Here is a 20,495-nt window from a genome sequence, read left to right as displayed (position 1 = left end):
GCAATTTTATTATTGGCTGGAGAAGAGATATACCTGTACATAAGAGTAATAGTGTAAAGAAAGGTGGGAGAAATGTTATAACAAAGGAAATGACAAATATCAAGTTATAAGAAATTGAGTAGTAGGGAGAAGACACAAAAGATGTACTCAGATGATACACTGATGGATTGAGTATGTACTGTATGTTTGTTTATAAAAATAAAAAAACCTTTTTTGGCAAAAAAAAAAAAAGGTTTCGTAGGTAAAATTCTCACAGAAACTTCAACCCCAGAACAGGATGTGAAATTCTGAATTTTGGAAAGTCTTATCCTCAACTAGTTCTTGTTGGGAAATGATTGAGGGCAATTCTCAGTTTAGTTTGCACCCAACAAATTCCTAGTCAATTCTTATATTCAGATCAGAGCAAGAATACACCATTCCATTCAAGATCTGTCTTGGTACCTGTATCACTTTATTATTTATTAAGTATCAGGAAATATCAAAACATTAACTGGTAAAAACAATTAAAGGGCAGGAAAAAGCAGGAAAAGAGACATTAACAGGCAAGAATTTACATTATCTATAACATTATCCATGAAAAGGTCCACTCCAAAGAATATTTCAGAGCCACTGAATCAATGCATTAAGCAATTAACAAGGACATCCAAAAAGGAGTCATTTTTGGTTATTCCAATTATAACCCTTGTTTGCACATAATGGCAGAGGACTAGAGATGGGAAGTAGGACGTTAGGCAGTGGTGAAATCCAATTTTTTTTACTATCGGTTTTGTGAGCGTGGCTTGGTGGGCATGGCAGGGAAGGATACTGCAAAATCTCCATTCCCTCCCCATTCCAGGGGAACGATATTGCAAAATCTCCATTCCCACCCCACTCCAGAGGAAGGATACTGCAAAATCCCCATTCCCTCCCCACTCCTGGGGGAAGGATATTGCAAAATCTCCATTCCTACCCCACTCTGGGGCCAGCCAGAGGTGGTATTTGCCGGTTCTCTGAACTACTCAAAATTTCCGCTACTTGTTCTCTGAACTGCTCAAAATTTCAGCTACCGGTTCTCCAAAACCTGTCAGAACCTGCTAGATTTCACCCCTGATGTTAGGTGATAACTCCTCCATTCTGCATTGTAGAAATAACTGTTTTCTGGATAGGGATAATGCAGTATTTCTCAATTTGAGAGTAAGAAACATTGGAATTAGGTACCCAACAGTTCTTATAGGCACCTTAGCAGTGCTAAAACAAATAGTAGTATGGCCGTTATTTTGTTAATTTTAAAATAAATTTTTGAGCTAGATCAGAGGCTCAGTTTTAATGCAGTCATTTTATCCAGTGGTTTATGTTAGGCAGAAATTTAAATTTAGACTAGAATTTATAACAGAGTAAAATACAAGAGATGATCTGAGAATCTGGACAGCTTCCTAATCTATAGTATCACAGTACTAAATAAAATCCGGCATCATGAGTAGACTTTGCTGGTCAATTGTGCTTTCCACTCATCTTCTTTCCTTTGAAGCCCTTTTTAATCTAAGATCTACTTGAGTGGAGTTCTAATCCTCAGGAGCAGTTTAAATATTCAAATCATGAATTAAATAAATATAGTCTTTTGACTATTTTTCTCAACCAGCCAGTAGGCACAGTTTAACTTATATGCTTTCTTTAATATTGATAGGGAATATTTTCCCAATGACTACCTGATCAGCACGTTTAATTGAGAGATTAAATCAGACCAGGCATATTCCCCTATAAAAGTATGAGAAAAATCAGCTGATGACTAGCAAAGACAGATGCTCCCATGGTTTAGTGCACACATTCTGTGGCTATCATACATCACAGCAAGTTACTCAGTCCTTTGTGGCCACATTTTCCACCAATGCTCAACAGTCTTGAAGAAGACCTGGGGGTAACTGATGGGCTGCTTCTGAGCAAAATGGATCTTATTAAGAGTAACTTTTCACAGTTTGGAAGATAAATTTCACAAATATGGGTGTTTTTCATTCAGACCTTTAAAAGGCACGTCTCCAAATCAAATATATTTCCTGGTGCTCCAAGGAAATACTCCTATGGTTTAGATTTACGGGTCCCAGTATCATTGTTGAGGCTGGTTCTGGTTCTCTTCTTGCCTCCGAGTGGCATTTTTAGGTCAAAGGATTGAGTCAGAGGAGTGAGAGACTGGGAGCTCTTTTCAGAAGCTGCTGGTTTGGGCCACCTTGGCTCCTACTGATTTTTTTAGCTTTTTTTTTTTTAAAAAAAATATTGTTTGTATCTCATGCTCCTTATGTTGGGCTACGACCAGTGGTGGGATTCAAGTAATTTAACAACCAGTTTTCTGCCCTGGTTCCAACAACCAGTTTGCCAAACTGCTCAGAAAGTTAACAACCGGTTGTCCCGAAGTGGTGTGAACTGGCTGAACCCCACCACTGGCTACAAGTCTTAATAAAGATTTGATTGATATGCATGTAGTTTTCTCATTAACAATAGAGAAGTGGTTTTATCATCTTCTTCCCAGTCTATTGTACAGGATTGGGATTCATTGCTGGCCTCTTATCCAAATACCAACTAGGTCCAACCCTGCTTTTTTTATCAGAGAGCCAATGGTCAGATAGTACTGCCACCTAGTGATTATATTAAGGGAAAATGTCTTATTAAAGAGAATATTAAACATCTTATTAAAGAGAAATGTATTGAAGAGTACAGACCATGCAGTATGTCTTGCTACCTCCAAGAGATAGGAAATGCAGCCTTCTTTTCACTACATTCTACTGATTGGGTTAATACTAAAACAGAATTTTGTTAGCAATAGTGGCAATAGCCAATACCAACCCTCTATTGAGGTGAAACTCACCATCTCAGTAAACATTGTGCTTGTTTGTTTCAATTAGGATCCACTGGTTTTGGAGATGTTAAAAGGAGAATGCATTTATAGAGGAACTACAGAACATTTTAGAACAAAACCATGGTAGTGTACTTTGCAATGTGCTATACTCTCAAAAGCTTTACATAATTACAGCATTCTGTTGCGAATGAATGTCGGCTTAGTAACATTACATTGTGAAATGGCTGGTTCCTTTCCAGCTACCTGGTCATCCTGTCCTTATATTTTGGTTTTTACTAGCAATTTCATGGATTCGTTTTCAAATGAGTCACTTCTACATTAACAAGCATGCACACAAAAGAGGAATTCTTTTTCCAAGATGCCATTTTCACAGAATAAGACTACGAAGAAATCATGAGATGACTTCTCTAAACTATTTTCAGAAGGGGAAGCGGTCTTTTAAGTATAGTTGTCAGTGGGTTCCAAAACACAAGAGAGCCAATACAACACAGCTCCCTTGGCAACACACAAGCATTCACAGGCTAGTATTCACTGTTCACTACCCCACTTTTCCCCCACTGGTACTACATCTCCTCCTCCTGCCAAATATTATTCCCTGAGAGTCCTATTACTGGAGGACAGCATCTCTTATCTGCTCTATGCTTGATTTCCACACAGAACCACCACCAGCTGCCTCCCTGAATAGCTTTTATAATTAAGGTTTCTGTGGTGTCTGGTGATGCTGCTTAAAAAAGGCAGGACAGGTACTGGCCATTTTCTAGGCAGCCTGCCTTCTCCCAGAAGCAAAATATTTTCATATTTCTCCAAAAGGCAAAGATGGTACCAAAAAAAGATGGTGGCTGGGGCAAATGGTTTCTTCTAGCACACACCTCACTGCTGGGGAAAAAGTAGGTAGATACTTAAAGATATGAATTTGCATTTACGGTTACATCCTGTTTAACAAAAAAACTTCTTTAATCTTTATTGTAAAGTATATATTGGATTTAAGTAGTTAATCTGATTTTCAACGAGATTCAGTCCCATTTCTGCTTTATTTTTTTGGCAGTTATTGTTTAGATTTAAAAGATCTCCTATGAAATGCAGCAATTAATTTATACTATCGTGTTTTTTTTAAATTTCATGTTCATCAGAAAAAAAAAAGTTAAGGCTTCAAAATTGTGCCATTTTCAAAACTTGATTTCAGATGTAGACTGGAGCTCCTATTATCTTTGATAGAGCTAAAGTTGGGAAAGGTTTGCCAGCAATGGACTAGATATTGAAAATAAAAGTTCAGGTAGGTTTCCATTCTGGTTATCTCCCAGTTGTACTAGGTTATAATTTATACCCCAATACTATAAACTTGAATTATCTTGGATATCTGAAGTGTCACACAAAAATCTAGTATCGACTCAATAATTCTGCTGTAGAGATGATCCAAGAGCACCAGGCCTGATGGTCAGTTAAAAAAGTGAAAAAGACAAGTTTCTCATGGGCAGGGGCATTTTTTAATGTAGTATATAATAGCCTAAATTAAGGAGTTTGGCATTAACAAGCTGACTGTGGTTATTTATATAGGGTAATGTAATTATAGAATTGGGTCACAATACGGACCACAAAGATGGATAAACAGTTTCTTGCACAGAAATTCTATGGTTGGTTTTCCCTCCAATTTTAAACCAAGCATGTTTCTATTAACATCATGCCTGCTTACATGAGTCAATTCCAATGCATAGTCAAGGATATTTCTGGGTGGTCTTTGAATATTGTTGCCCAATCATGTATATGCCCAGTTTTCCCACCAACATTTTTAAAAAAAAGATAAACTAAAATTTTGTCAGGAATGAGGATCAAGATTTGAAGCTATCTGCTGCTTTCCAAAAGGACTTTTTTGAGAGAACTTTAGAAATTCAATGCAGACTGGCCAATTTTGTATAGCAGTCTTTCAGATTGGAGGCTGAGCTCATTTGGGGAATCAGTCATCCAAGAAGACAAAAGAGCTCGATCTATACAAAGAGTACAGACATTCTCTGCCTCTACTTTTAACTATCAACATTATGCATTACCTCCAAATTCTACTTAACCGAGTCTTCGTTTGCAATGCTGTTTTATTGCTTTAGGGTTTTATTTTGCACTAAGCAACTTCATAGTAAAACAACTTTTAAGTGAAAAGAGCCTGTGGGAACCATTAGGAGGCAAAAGAAAGAAAAAAAAACCCATTCAGACAGGGAGGATGTTTTTCATGTCAATAATTATTGAGAAAAGACTTAAAAGGCAAGTCAAATATACATTTCACAGAACAGCAGTAGTGACTAAAATGTATAGAAGAGAAAAAACAAATGAGAAGAGAGATTTATTGGAAAGCTTTAATGATGAAATACAACAGCCCCTATTTTACAGACGACGACCACGGCGACCACCCTTTCTGCGAGTGCTGTCTGAAGGAATGGGGGTAACATCCTCTGTGGAGAGGAAAAAATTACTTTTGGTTATTATTTTCACTCTTTGTGTATACAAGTCCTCAAAAAATCACAGAGTAACATAGAAAATAATACTTTAAAAGAGAAGAGGGTAGCATTCAGAATGCAACACTAAGATCACCAACTTTCATGAGACAGATTATACTTCCCAATTTAAGTTTCTGAAATTTCAGGATGTGAAAGTCCAAGAAAAGGCAAGTCTGCACAGGCTTTAAGAAACAGATACTAGGAAAAGCTAGGTCTATGCACAAAAGAAATCATTTATTTTATTTCTAATGTGAAAGAGACTCATTTTGTTTCAAAGCTTCTGTTGAACTTTTTTGAATGAGTTGCAGACTAAAACAACTGAAGCTTGGAATATTTTAATTGTTCAAAGTTTGGGCTGAAACAAAGTTTAGAGTTATTCTTTTTCTATGTTCTGCATGGCTTGAGTTCCAAACTACTCTCTCAAGTCTTCCCAGCATGTGATCCCCTGAAGTCCTTGTTTCTAGAACAGTATATCCAACCAGCACTTCCAGTAATCCCGAGTCTTTGTATGAGTTTCTCCCCTTAGCTGCCACCATAATTCTTGCTTCAAGTGCAACATATCCTCTTTATCTAACCTCCATGCCCAATCTTCCAATTCTTTCCCCCATTCCAACATATTTTTAGCTTTTCCCCATCACCTCTCCTCTCCCCCCAACCACCTCCCAAAATGCCAAGTTTTGGCTTGTGCTTAAACCAAACACGTTTTGGCCTGGATACTGTGGTTGTACTATGCTGGGACAATTTGTAATGCTGTTCTCTGAAAGATCCAACTGCAACTCAATTGTAACTCAATTCTCTCTACATGAAGGCCCTAATTACCTGGATCATCTTTTTCTAAAGTCTTGTTTTAGTATAGATTAAATAATTTTATCTAGCAAGAACCTTTTCATACCATTTAATGCAAAATAAATGGTTTGTTGAGATAAAGTAATGGGATAAAGAAACAGCTATAATCTCTATGAAAATAATTGCAGGAGGCATATTGTTGAAAATATCCTTCAACAGAAAACCTACCAATGCGCCCAATCTTCATGCCAGACCGAGCCAGAGCCCGGAGAGCTGACTGAGCTCCGGGTCCAGGAGTTTTTGTTCTGCAAAGAAAGTAAAACATACATTAATAAAAATTGAAACTTGTCTTTAGGATTTGTTTCATTTGGAGGAATGGAATAGTATCAGGGCAGCATCAGGGCAGCAATTAATTTTTTCTTGTTGGTTTATAACAGTGAGGATACAAACAACATGACTTCAAGCTTTCTAATTACTCTTAGTAGCACAATGCCACGCTAGATAGATGGTTGGTCTGATACAGCATGGCTCTTTTTTGCCAAAAGAGATGCTATAAATTGAAAAGCTAAGATAAAATCAAAAGAAAGGAAAACCACTGAAAAGTTCTTCAGAACACCTATTTAGAATGTCTTTAAATGCAAGTGCCTTTTGTAGATTTACTCTGTCTTCAGTTTAGTAAAATGCCTGCCCTCTTTTGCTTGTTTTTGCTAAACCAGTTCTAATTAATTATTAGAACTTCTAATCCACTCCAATCTCACCTGGGTGACATGGCAAGAGAAGTTACAGGCAATCCTCATTTAGTGACCACAATTGGGACCAGCAACTTGAAAACAGTTGCCAAGTGAAACTGTTTATTATCTTGTTTCAGTTTTCCTTTGCTAACAGACATGTGAAGATCGTAAATGGGAGGACATGTTATAAGGTTACTTTTTCATTACCACTGTAACTGCAAATGGCTGCTAAATGAGGCAGTCGCTAAACAAGGCCTACAACGACCACAACCTATTGCAATTATATTCTATCAGAGAAGTGCTCACAGTTAGCTTGGACCAAATCCATTTCCTCTAGAATCTTCCTACCACCTTCTCAACTTTCCCTAAAAGAGAACGTTGAAGACCAGGAAAGGTTATAGAGTGGTTTGAGCCATGGAAGCCTTCTTTAGGACAGGAAGCAATTCTACTGCTTCAAAGCGCATAACTATGCAATTTCCCTCATAAAAACATTGAACCAGCTGCTCACATGATGCCTGGCTGCCCAAAGGAGCCAAGAATGGCATGGCTCAAGCCAAAATAGTAAACTCAAACTACAGAAAACTCTATTCCACTGCAGTAAAACTACAGGTTTTTTTTATTTTATTTTTTAAAAAACAAGACTAGCCAAATATCCACTATTATTACAGATATTTGCATTCAGTTTAACATTCTTCCAACAGCTACAGCTACATCTCCAAATGTAATTCCACAGACTAATACTTTCCATTTTAAAGTCTCTCAGTAATGCAAAATAATATTAGAGTGTTAAAATGACTGTATCAAATAAAAATATTCTATAGTACTGAAAAGCAGGTGGATTTGATTTAAATCATGATTTAAGTCACTAGTAAAAAGGCTTGATTTAAACCAACTTGATTTAAATCATAATTTTTAAAGAGCAACTGTCATCTCTGTCCTGCAGCAGCTCCTCCTGACCCGCTGTTGACTCAGTCAGCAGTCCCAGTATTGCAGAAGACAGCCTCGTACTACATAACTAAGTTCCATTTCATGCTGAATAAACTAATTATTAATGTATCTTAAATAGAAAACTATCTTTAGATAGATTTTTACAAAAGCATTTTATTAAAATTAATAAATACGATTTAAATAAAAAAAATTCCGATTTTTATCCACCCTGCTGAAAATATATACACAAGAGACAGATAAATGAAGCACTGGCTCCCTTACCTATTTCCACCTGTAGCCCGCAGTTTGATATGAAGGGCAGTGATTCCCAGTTCCTTGCATCTTTGTGCTACGTCTTGAGCAGCCAGCATAGCAGCATAAGGAGAAGACTCATCCCTGTCGGCCTTCACTTTCATGCCACCAGTTACTCGGCAGATAGTTTCCCTGAGAAAATAAGAAATGCCTTATAGATGAACTTAATCCCTTTTGAAATGCCTTTCCTTCACAAGAGACAAAAAGCATGTAGTTAAATGTAACCTCTTTGCAAATTTGTCTTTAAAATACAGTATGAATAAAACGATTCCCAGAGTTAGGGTTAAAAGTTTCTGCTTGATTGCAATACCATTACATCTCTTAGCAGAAACAATAGAGTTTCTATACAAAGAGGTTCCAAGAGTAGATACTTCACCTGGGGTTCAGCTATGGTAATAAAACTTAATACTCTGTTCCACGAAAGAGACAATGTTAAGTATGTATATGCCCAAATAGACAGTGTTTCTTTAAGTTCAGGCTAGGTGAATATTATAGGCCTTTTGACGTAAGTAAGTCTTGACATCTATTGCCAAGACCTTCTATTACAATCTCGTAAGTAGTATTATCCTTTCACAAGTAGAGATACTCACTTGCCAGACAGGTCAGTAACATGGACAAATGTATCGTTGAAGGAAGCAAAGATGTGGCAAACTCCAAACACATTTTCTCCTTCAGCAACCTGTGGTCCCAAACTTATAACCTGCTCTTCCTTCTTTTCCTTACCCTTACGGGGAGCCATTTCTGTATAAAACAATATATTATGGATTAGACAGAAATAGATTATTATAAATAAAGTATTTTCTGTTGAAGTAGAAAAACTATAAAAATCTAAATACCAAGTTGAGGAAAGAACCCCCTTCCCTCAGAGCTGATTCACAACTTCTAATCAGAGCCTTATATATAGCTACAGTGGGGATTATTTCCCACTCTGATCTCCAGGAAAGTAGCAGACACTCTTTCCTGAACTGGGAATATGCTTTCTGTCTTGAGAACTGCATGGGGCATGACTACTGTGGTATCAGCATGGGCAGGGCACCAGTTTTTTTTCCTTTTATATACACTTAGAGCATATGCACCAAGACAAATGCCTTGCTTGTCCAATCACACTTGGTCAATAAAGAATTCTATTCAATCAACAAACCCTTTGGGAAAATGGTCCACCACTGATATGAAGTTTAAATACTTAAAATTTGTGCTTAAAGGACCCACTTTCCCCTTAAATCCATGCAAATTATCCAAAAGAGGTCCCAAAATGTTATCCTCAACACATAAGCAGTCCACAAATTATTTATCCCCACAATAAGAGGCATCCATTTCAGAAGAAATTTGTGTCACACTTCAAGCAACTTGTTGGTGGCTTTAAAAAAAGAAGCAACAGATGATGGAGACTTTCAGGTTATCACATCAATGAATTATAGCTTCTTCAACATAAGAGTATGAGTATTTAAATGTTAATGTTCCCCACTTCTCTCCTTACAAAAGTATATACCTACAAAGTTAGAACAACGATCTGGGCATTTCTGTTCCATCACTTCAATATTTAGTATTTTACTTATGAATTATGCTACCTTTGTATTAATTATGCAACTGAAAATTAAAGGTTTACTAATTTTGGAGGCTATGTTCTTACATGAGGACAGTAGTCAAATAGTGTTCAGTGACAAAAAAATACTGAAGTTTTAAACAAAAGAGCTCCATTGTGATTAGGGAGAACTTACAACACCAATGGTTGCTCCATCTAATTGCCCAGTGAATAATTAAAATAAAGGACAAGAAATTATATATGCAAACATGTATGGATATGCAAGAATGTATGGATACCCAGATAGCAATCTCCTGGAAAATCTAGCAATTTCAATATTTACTTTTTTGTAAATTAGGTTCCCTGTTCATAGGATTTCTGGTAATTTTCATAATTTTCTGACAAACACGATTTTGGATGAGAACTTTCCATATCAAACAAGATCAAAAATAAGATGTGACTTGGACCATTACCTTTACAATAAGTAGGGTATACTACTATAGTTAAAATTACTTAAACCTCATTACTTTCAAAAAGACTTATATTGCCACTTTTGCTGCAATGCATTACAAATGTACATGGCATTTTTAAATAAATCAGGGTGAACTTAAATGAAATAGCCTACCAGGAAGACTTGAATCCTACACTTTTTTTGCAAAGCAGAAACTGCTCCAGTATTAAACCCACGTGTTACAGGCTTAGAAATATTACATCCAGTTACAAAAAAAATATAAATCCCTGGAGTTTTAGTCAATGCAACTATCTTCCCTGCTCAAAACTCCTCTACCCTCAAAAGGAGAGAGAACAGCTAGTGCATAAAAAAGCAGCCACATAAACATGTTTAACTAGATGGTTTTGGCCACACTTTTCAGCCTCGGCTCTTTATCAATGATGAAAGTAATGACTATGTACGTTTCCTCTGAAAGATTCGTCTCCGAGGGAAAACATACACAGCTTAGAGAGAACATTCGCGAAGTTGGGGGAAAGCCTGCTGATGAGGCCCAAACCGAAGGAAAAAAAAAACACAGCTATCCCAGGTACCGGGTGATAAGGGGTTTCAAGAGGCCTGTCCAACCCCCCCATAGCCCGGGCCTCCTTATAACAACGGATCCCTGTGCAGAAACAAAGGCCCCCAACCTCGCCCTCAGTTGCCTTCCCCGCGGAGTTAGGGGCGAGTAGCCGACTGACAGCACCGAGCGGAGCAGAGGGGGCCGGATCCGCGAGGATGGAGCTCGATAAAAAAAAGGGCCCCACCAGCCACTTACTCGAGCGTCTCTGCAGGCGGCAGCCAGCACCGGAAAGGAGAGAGCAACGTCACGAGGGCAGAGGTCACGCCCTACCACCCGGAAATATTACTGGAGAGGCGCTACCGGCTGGGGGAAGCTCACACCCACGAAGAGAGAGGCGGCTTCGTGGGAGTAAATGAGCACGCGGCTAGGGGAGCGTTTGTTGTGCGGAAACGGCGACCGGGGTCTAAAAAGTTTTTCCCTGCTTAAAAGGAAAATAAAACGTGCATACTCGCTTCCGTTGACCGGGCGGAAGCTTTTACCGCCAGACGTTGGGCGGGAGACTCGTGACGTCAGCCGCCCCAAGAGAGTTGATTTGAATAATCGGGTTGCGGCCGCACGCGGGGTATGGGATGAACCAATAGAAACGGCCCTTTGCTGTACAGGATTCTCTGTCCTGCATCCGTGAAGCAGGAGCGCCATGAGACAACGTGGGAGAATTCTGTCACCACGAATTGATGTGGGGTATATAAAATTAAGAGGTCTATTTGGAGTGACTGACCCTCATTTTAAAAGAAGCGTCTCTTCGGGCGATTTACCCTGACAGTTCAGAAGATACCTGGCGAATCAAAGGATTCTCTGCTTAGCTCAATGTTTCTCAACTTTGACAACTTTCAAGATGTGTGCACTTCAACACCCAGAGTTCCCTGGGCAGCATGCTTACCTCTAGCCGCTTGATGGCTGGGGAATTCTGGGAGTTGAAGTCCATACCCCTTGAAAGTTGTCAAAAGTTGAGCAACACTTGCCCGGCACATGAAATGCATAAATTTGATGTTTTATACCAAGAAACGTTACAAAGAAACATTACAAAATGTTCAGTCGGTTTCACATGTTAACATTTTTGTGGTGTCAATCATAAAGATCATAAAATGTAGTTACTGTTCTACAATCTGCTTTTTAAGGATTCTGATAAAATTTCATCATTTGAGATACCAGTTACAAGTAGCAAAAATATGAATAAATAATTGCTACCAACCTGCCTTCCATTGAGGACCTGTATACTGCACGAATCAAGAAGAGGGCCGTGAAAATATTTACAGATCCCTCACATCCTGGACATAAACTGTTTCAATTCCTACCCTCAAAACAACGCTATAGAGCACTGCACATCAGAACAACTAGACACAAGAACAGTTTTTTCCCGAATGCCATCACTCTGCTAAACAAATAATTCCCTCAACACTTGTCAAACTATTTACTAAATCTGCACTACTATTAATCTTCTCATCATTCCCATCACCAATCTTTTTCCACTTACGACTGTATGACTGTAACTTTGTTGCTGGCAATCCTTATGATTTATATTGATATATTGACCATCATTTGTGTTGTAAATGTTGTACCTTGATGAAGGTATCTTTTCTTTTATGTACACTGAGAGCATATGCACCAAGACAAATTCATTGTGTGTCCAATCACACTTGGCCAATAAAAAATTCTATTCTATTCTATTCTATTCTATTCTATTCTATTCTATTCTATTCTATTCTATTCAGGATTCTGATAAAATTTCATCATTTGAGATACCAGTTACAAGTAGCAAAAATATGAATAAATACTGTATGTCAGCAAAGAAATGCAGAAATAGGTTTTTGCAACCTGGATTTGGTCTAACCCTATTATTATTATTATTATTATTATTATTGTTATTGTTATTGTTATTGTTATTATTGTTATTATTGTTATTATTGTTGTTATTGTTGTTATTGTTGTTATTGTTGTTATTGTTGTTATTGTTGTTATTGTTATTATTATCATCATCATCATCATTATTATTATTATTTGAAAGTTATAATATATTATTAATCTAAGTGCTATTGCTATTGCTACATTATGGCTTTGCACTGGACATTAATACCCTGATATGAATATCTAGGGATAGTTGTATTTTAAAATTGAACATCAGTTATGAGAAAGCAAAATTTTGGATGAGATTAAAAAAATTGTTAGAAAAGAATTGGAAGAATAACATACAATATAACAATATGAAACAGAAAAATCACTAAAGTAGACATAAATTTGACAAAATATGTTTTAAACTAACTTTTTAAGCAGAAGAAAGCCAGCTTCACATAGTTAAAACATGTCAAGAGTTCTGCAAAATCCTCTCCGTCTCCCATACAAATGCATACAGTAGTTGGAGACTGCATCACATCTTTGCACTCTTTTTGACCACCAGGATAATGGTGAAAGATAAAGGAAAGAATCTTTGTCTGTTTCTCATTTGACCTATTGTTACTCTTCACTTCAAATATAATAAATGGCTGTTACTATTCACTGATAACTGGAATAAGATCATAATCTGCGTCCAAGACAACTATGTGGTGAATGTTTTTTTTTTTTTTATGGATCATTCTGCAACTTAAGTACTCAGAATTCTTTTAGTTAGTTAGACAGTTAAGTGAATTTTACCCTATTTTGTGACCTTTCTTGTCTCATTTGTTAAATGAAGCCCTGTAGCTAAGTTAGTAATATGTTTATTAAGTGAATCTGTTCTCTCCACTGACTTTGCCTGTCAGAAGTTTGCAAAAGGTGATCACATGACTGGAACACTGCAATCATCAGAAGTATGAACCAGTTGCCAAGCGTCTGACTATGGGGGATGCTGCATGGTCTTGATTATGAAAAACAGCCATAAATCACTTTTTTCAGTGCTGTTGTAACTTTCACGGAATGGTTGTAAAAGTCACGGAATGGTTGTAAGTCCAGGACTACCTGTACTTGAATCTGGTGGCTGGATAACTGGATACCCAAACTGGATAACTGCCACCAGTTATCCTAGTTATCTAGTTTAGTCCCAGTTTGGGGCTAAATATCAGTACAGTATACATCATTATGACAGGTTGTTTGGGAGATATAGTGGAAATCACAACACAGTATTGTGGGCTACAGGGGAGAAATAGTTTAAAACTCGGTTCTAGCAAGGTACTCCTGGATTACCAGAACAGCAAGTGGAAATTGAAACCAGGAGGCCTTTGTCTTTTCTGCAATGTGCCAGATGCAACCATTCTTGGTGGCACAGTGATTAGAATGCAGAACTGCAGGGCTAACTTACTGCTCACTCCAGCCTTCCATCCTTTTGAGGTCGGTAAAATGAGGACCCAGATTTTTGGGACCAAGATGCTGATTCTGTAAACCGATTAGAGAGAGCTGTAAAGCACTATAAAGCAGTATATACATCTAATTGCTATTGTTGAAGCAGAAGGCACTGGCTATACTTGCTTATCATCAAATGAGTTTCAATACTGTAATTTATTTATTTATTTATTTATTTTATTTACATTTATATCCCGCCCTTCTCCGAAGACTCAGGGCGGCTTACATTGTGTAAGGCAATAGTCTCATTCTATTTGTATATTTATATACAAAGTCAACTTATTGCCCTCCCAAGCTCCATTTCATTGGCAGAGGGTTGCAGGAGGCTGTTGCAGCTGAAAACGGACCTCAGGAGCCCATTTTCACTGGCAGAGTGTGGGGGCCACTCGGCCCTGATTGAGTGATGTGGCCCTCAATGAAATTGAGTTTGACATCCCTGCTGTAGGCTGATTAGAGTTGTACAATTGAAGTGACATGGATGAAATAAATAGATAAATAAATGAAAGGTTTATTTATTTCAATGCCTTTATTTATTTCAACACTTTAATGCCTCTGGAGTATGAGAGACTGTGAAGATTAAACAGTGTACATAAGAAATGTTTCCAGTTTATGAATTTACATTTAGCTTCTCTAGATAAACTGCATACTTTCATAAAATTTCAAAAGTATTCATAAATTTTCATATCCATAAAATTTCAAAAACTATTCTTTATGAAATGGGCATTTGAAAGCTGAATTTGACTTCTGAATACACTTCAATTCTGTAGACTGGAACATGAATTATGCTGTTTTTGCTCTTTTCTTCTATCACACACAGATTGGCTATATGAGCAGGCTAAAAAAAATTCTGAAAATAAAAGTCTTAAATTGTATCTCAGGAGAAGTCAATGGAAATCTTATTAAGTATGTCTATAGCACTGTCATGACAAGCAGAATAATTTATCAATCATTTCTACCCCCCTTAAAAGTGCATACCACATAGTTCACTGAATGGCCCCAGATGTAAGAAACAGAACAATCTGGGGTTTTGGCCAAGAAGTAAGCATGTTGTAGCAGAACTATGCAGTCCTTGGCATTCCTTTTAGTATCCTTTTCCATGTCAAGTATTCAGAGAACAGTTTATGTCTCATTTATTTTTCAAGGTAGTGCACTTAATGAGTTTACAAGAGGATGGTTCTGCTGTCTCTCAGTCATCTAGAACAAATCTTTATTTCCATGCCTTAGTTATAAGAGACAAATATTTCAAAAGGATTTTTAGAATAGAATAGAATAGAATTTTATTGGCCAAGTGTGATTCGACACACAAGGAATTTGTCTTGGTGCATATGCTCTCAGTGTACATAAAAAGAAAAGATACCTTCATCAAGGTACAGCATTTACAACACAAATGATGGTCATCATTTTTCAACTATAATTGGTCAGTCTGGGCTTGCTTTCTTTTTTTTAAAAAAAATATTCTTGTTTCACAGGCCTGGATGGATTTACACAGGATAGAGAGAAACCATGTTGTAAAAAAAATAATAATAATTTCTTCATGAAGCTGAACAGGGTCTCTTTATAGGGCTATCATATCTGCACTACAAAAGTCCAGAGAACATTTAGATGGTACCAAAGAGATATAAAAAGCTCTAACTCATCTAATTGCCATTGGAGGTTTGTTGCTAGGAGTATTATTTTTTCATCCTCTGTTTCATTGATGGTTAAGTAGTCACATTTTATACAACTAATTTTTTCTGTCATTCTAGAAGCCTGCTGAAAACTCACAAGTGATCAAAAATGCTGAAAGGAAAAGGGTTAAGAAGGTTTGTGTGTCAGTATGCTCTGTCAGCCGTTAGCCACAGAGAGTCACAGGTTTGCTTTTGTTGAACTTGGTTAATTTTTGCTATTTATTTAAGAAGTTTGAAAACAAAACTATTTTACTTGGTATAGGGTTAATTCTAAATTTTGCTCTCATTAAAAATTAGTACACTGCAAGGATCCTCATTAGTACACTGCTGGATCCTGATTCCTCAGGAGGTTCAAAGCTAGTTTGGATATTAGAAATAACAGAATTGAATAAATGATATTTGTTATCATTGAATAAATGATATGGCCTTTATGAAGTCATTTATATTTTAAAATGGTAAACACACTGAAGTGGGCAATGTTATCCTTCATATGAACTGACTTGTACAGTCATGCCAGACATTATGATACAATCATGTAATTTACGTAATAATCCTAGGATATGTATTTTGTCATTTGACATCATCATGGCTTGTTATGATTGCTGTGCTCTTGCTATGTTTAAAAAAAAAACTTATTTCCCAGTACAAAAGAACATATATAGTTGTTTAATTATTAAATCTAATGGCCATTCAGCTGGGAAGTTAATCCTCATGTAATGATGGCTTCATTTAGCATCCATTCACAGTTACAGTGGTGATGAAAAAATAACCTTACAACCCATCCACTCATTTACAACCTGTAAAATAAAGGAAAACTGAAGTAAGATTGTAAGTTCAGTTGTAGTTTTGCTTAAAGACCAAGTCGCTGGTCCCAATTGTGATTGCTAAATGTTTAAGGGTTAGGCTGTTCACAACAGAAACACAGAAACCATAACTGAGTAATGTCTCAGTGCTAGGATTAACTGTTCGCAGAATTTGGGATGCTTCATTTCAAATTATCCAATAAAGGAGAATATTTGTAGCTCAGCATTGAAAGAAGGGGTCCTTGATGTTCTCTGAGCTTGCTTGTTTTCTTGCAGATGTTTAATTACCCAAACTAAATAACATGCTGCTAACGTAGCACTGATGTTGTTACCTAATTTGGGTAGTGAAACATCTTTAAGAAAACTAGCAAGCTCAGAGAGCACCAATGACCCCTAATTTCAAATTAGGTCACATTGCAGTTTGTTCTCCATTTTTGTAACTGCATGTTAACCATATGAAACTTGTCCTGGCAGAAGCAGTATAGGCAACAAGTAGATATCACATATAATATGTTTGCGAAGTTCAACAGAATTTCTATTTGGGTTTAATAGAAAGCAGCCTTTTCAATTCCTGCCTAACTCTTTTAACTCAATAAGCAGCTCACACTTAGGTAAACAAGTTCACACAATTCTTAGGTATCCCTAATCTTCGTACAGGCCTAAGATAAATATATATCCTCTGCAAAAGAAAGTGATTCAGGTAGGTCATGCTGAATTTAAATTGGGCAATATTTAATTTAGTGCAAATTATAAATTGATATCAGGTTGCATTTAATGTGACAAATAGCTTGTGAGTAATTCAGGCTACAGCATGCACAGTTGTAGTTGGGGCTTTAGATACTGATAATATTTAACATAACATAACATCAGAGTTGGAAGGGACCTTGGAGGCCTTCTAGTCCAACCCCCTGCCCAGGCAGGAAACCCTACACCATCTCAGTCAGATGGTTATCCAACATTTTCTTAAAAATTTCCAGTGTTGGAGCATTCACAACTTCTGAAGGCAAGTCGTTCCACTTATTAATTGTTCTAACTGTCAGGAAATTTCTCCTTAGTTCTAAGTTGCTTCTTTCTTTGATCAGTTTCCACCCATTGCTTCTTGTTCTACCCTCAGGTGCTTTGGAGAACAGCCCAACTCCCTCTTCTTTGTGGCAACTCCTGAGATATTGGAACACTGCTATCAGGTCTCCCCTAGTCCTTCTTTTTATTAAACTTGACATACCCAGTTCCTGCAACCGTTTTTCATATGTTTTAGCCTCCAGTCCCCTAATCATATTTGTTGCTCTTCTCTGCACTCTTTCTAGAGTCTTTTTTACATTGTGGCAACCAAAACTGAATGCAATATTCCAAGTGTGGCCTTACCAAGGCATTAAAAAGTGGCACTAACACTTCACGTGATCTTGATTCTATCCCTCTGTTTATGCAGCCCAGAACTGTGTTGGCTTTTTTAGCAGCTGCTGCACACTGCTGGCTCATATCTAAATGGTTATCCACTAGGACTCCAAGATCCCTCTCACAGGTACTACTATTGAGCAAGGTACCACATATACGGTACCGGTGCATTTTGTTTTTTTGGCCTAAATGTAGAACCTTACTTTTTTCACTGTTGAATTTCATTTTGTTAGATAGCGCCCAATGTTGTGCACACATTTGTGTGCACAAAATAGGAGAAAAGGAAGATTCCATCAGAAGAAAACAGTTTAAGTTTAAGAAAAAAGGAGAAGCTTCTTATTGCATTAGAGCAAAAATTAGATGCAATTGAACAATATGAATATGGTCATAGCAGTGCTAAAAAAGGATGAGATGTTGGAATGCCTCAAAGATTTTTTTTTGTTTTTATAGTACTTTCTATAACTACTCTGTAACTTTGTTCACTATAAATTTAAAAATATAAGCAATATTCCCTACAACTTTTACCGTAATATTTCATTAGTATACATAAAAATTACTTAAAATTTTTAATTGCCTATTGCCAATCTAGAACCAATCATCTTTTCCATAGAAATATCACTTTGAATAGTGGACATTCAAATAATGCAACAATTTCATGGGATTCATTAACCACACTAATCAAGACCTACCTGAATATCTCTCCCATCCTGTCAATAGATCCTTCTTCAATCAAGCCCAGCCCAATGATCGGCACAGCAAATTGGCAGGTGATTTCTTTTACTTCATTTGTAATATTGCTAGCTTTGTAGCAAACAAAACATTTCAGCGAACATGGTCTGAAATAGTAACATATTTTAAAATGAGATGCCAGCAAAACAGATTGAGCTAATAACACTTAGAAATCTCTTAGACAGCAGTCTTTACAGTTAATCTTTCCCACTGGTGCACATCTTTGAATTAAAACAATTTGTCTTAAAAAGTAAGTTAAGATTGTCATGCAATTAATATCAAATGACACCCCTAGAAGACAACCCCATTACACAACTATAGTCTTTCTGTAAAAATCTACCATGAAGTAAAGATTGGTTGTCAAAAAAAATTAAGTTGTATGTAGGGATTTTAATGTATGTAATAATACCCTGAAATGTTTTCACTTAAGGAATTAATTGGTGGTAATTTTAATCCACATCTTTCTTGCAGAGACGTAACACTACAGCAGTGAATAGCACAGATTTGACAGAATGGGGACTATTGTTTTATGTCTTCCTGAGGATACCACCACAAAAATCTCTGTGCCTCCAACGCAGTCAGTTCTATATTTGCAGATTTTATACCAAGACAACTTAAGAACCTCTTATTGTCCTGAGAGGTCTTTGGTTAAAGAAAAATTGGATCTAGATTCAGTGTTTGAAAAAAATTGAGTTTGGATGAATCTCATGATTGATGTTGAGAAGTGATGGTAATTAGTATTAACTGGTTTCTAAAGAAAATGGTGCTGAGGAAGTCATTGGTCAGTTATGACTAGCATCTTTTGCATCTATCATTGGGTATACATTTGGATTTCAGTTTCATTATGGAATACAATTAAAATGCTATTTTTCATCCAGTTTATACAATGGAAGGGATTCGAATTATTTTTAGCAACATTTTAATTGTATTTCCTGCAAGGCATATATGAAATATGTTAGGGGAAAATAATGTTATCTCTTATTTACTTGATAAACTTACACTTTGGGATAATCTCAATTTGAAAATTTTAGGTAACTTTTGTTTGAGGCTTGGGCAAATACAGGTATAAATGGTTTGGATCAGCATATTGCTATTTCAGTCTTCACATTATTTTAGTTACTGTAAAAGGAATCTGTATTGCCAAAAATAATAAAAGGCAGTGGTACACTCAGTGGTACACTTTTAAATAACTCTGATTTCATTATTTGGTCCAGATGAATTATCTGCTTCTAAAACCCATGGAGTATTGTTGATATAATAAATAGCTAAAGAGAATTGGTAAAGTAGATATTTATTATTTGAACAAATTCTGAAATAAAATATTGGAATAATACATTGTATAAGTAATCATTTTTAATGATTAAGAGTTCTAAGGAATACAGAGTATAATCAGTTAAAATTTTGTTCTTCCCAAAGACCAAACAAAATATGAAATGTATTTATTAAAATTATTTATTCTTCAATACTGAATAAACAGTGTGACCACCTGATTATAATCTTAGAAAAGAAATCTATTATTTCTTTGGGTATAAGATGTAATTTTGTATCAGTGTACCAGAGCGACTGATCAGTATTATTCTGTGCAATTAAGAGTCTTCACTGTCTGTGTATTTAAATACTGGATTTTTACATAAAGACTGCAATTTTTGTTTCTGTGTGCAATTCTGTTTATTATGCTGGCTTTGTGTTAAAAATTACGATAGTATAACCAATCTCTGTGGGTTAGCTCTGACTTTTTCTCTACTTACACTTAATTCCAGGGTGCACATGAACATGCCTGCCATAGCAGCCTCTTTATTCTGCCATGTTTTCATGATCCTGCTTATATCTTGTTCTCAACTAAAGTTTTCCTTTGCTCTTCTGATGCTAAGGTAGCACTTTCTCCTTTAAGCAGGCAACAAGTAGTGGCAGTTTTGCTGCAAGTGTAACCTCAC

At 36.6% G+C, this 20,495-nt stretch overlaps 1 protein-coding gene and 1 long non-coding RNA gene across 2 annotated transcripts; one reads left to right on the top strand and one right to left on the bottom strand.

Annotated features, from left to right (window-relative positions):
- Positions 1-5,140: 5,140 nt before the first annotated feature.
- RPS14 (ribosomal protein S14) lies at positions 5,141-8,807 on the bottom strand. Its single transcript, XM_058172415.1, has 4 exons — positions 8,657-8,807; positions 8,037-8,198; positions 6,325-6,401; positions 5,141-5,265 (listed from the first exon to the last, which is right to left on the bottom strand). Exons 1-4 carry the CDS (start codon positions 8,803-8,805, stop codon positions 5,198-5,200), a joined length of 456 nt encoding a protein of 151 aa, XP_058028398.1. The 5' UTR covers positions 8,806-8,807; the 3' UTR covers positions 5,141-5,197.
- A 6,808-nt stretch (positions 8,808-15,615) lies between these two features.
- Positions 15,616-20,136, top strand: LOC131192873 (uncharacterized). Its single transcript, XR_009153805.1, has 3 exons — positions 15,616-15,821; positions 18,443-18,599; positions 19,033-20,136. It is a non-coding gene; the product is annotated as an uncharacterized LOC131192873 (long non-coding RNA).
- Positions 20,137-20,495: the final 359 nt, after the last annotated feature.

This window comes from Ahaetulla prasina, chromosome 2, assembly GCF_028640845.1.
Source record: "Ahaetulla prasina isolate Xishuangbanna chromosome 2, ASM2864084v1, whole genome shotgun sequence".
NCBI classification, from domain to species: domain Eukaryota; kingdom Metazoa; phylum Chordata; class Lepidosauria; order Squamata; family Colubridae; genus Ahaetulla; species Ahaetulla prasina.
Note: the sequence above shows the minus strand (reverse complement) of the source record. Positions and strands in the feature narration are given on the sequence as shown.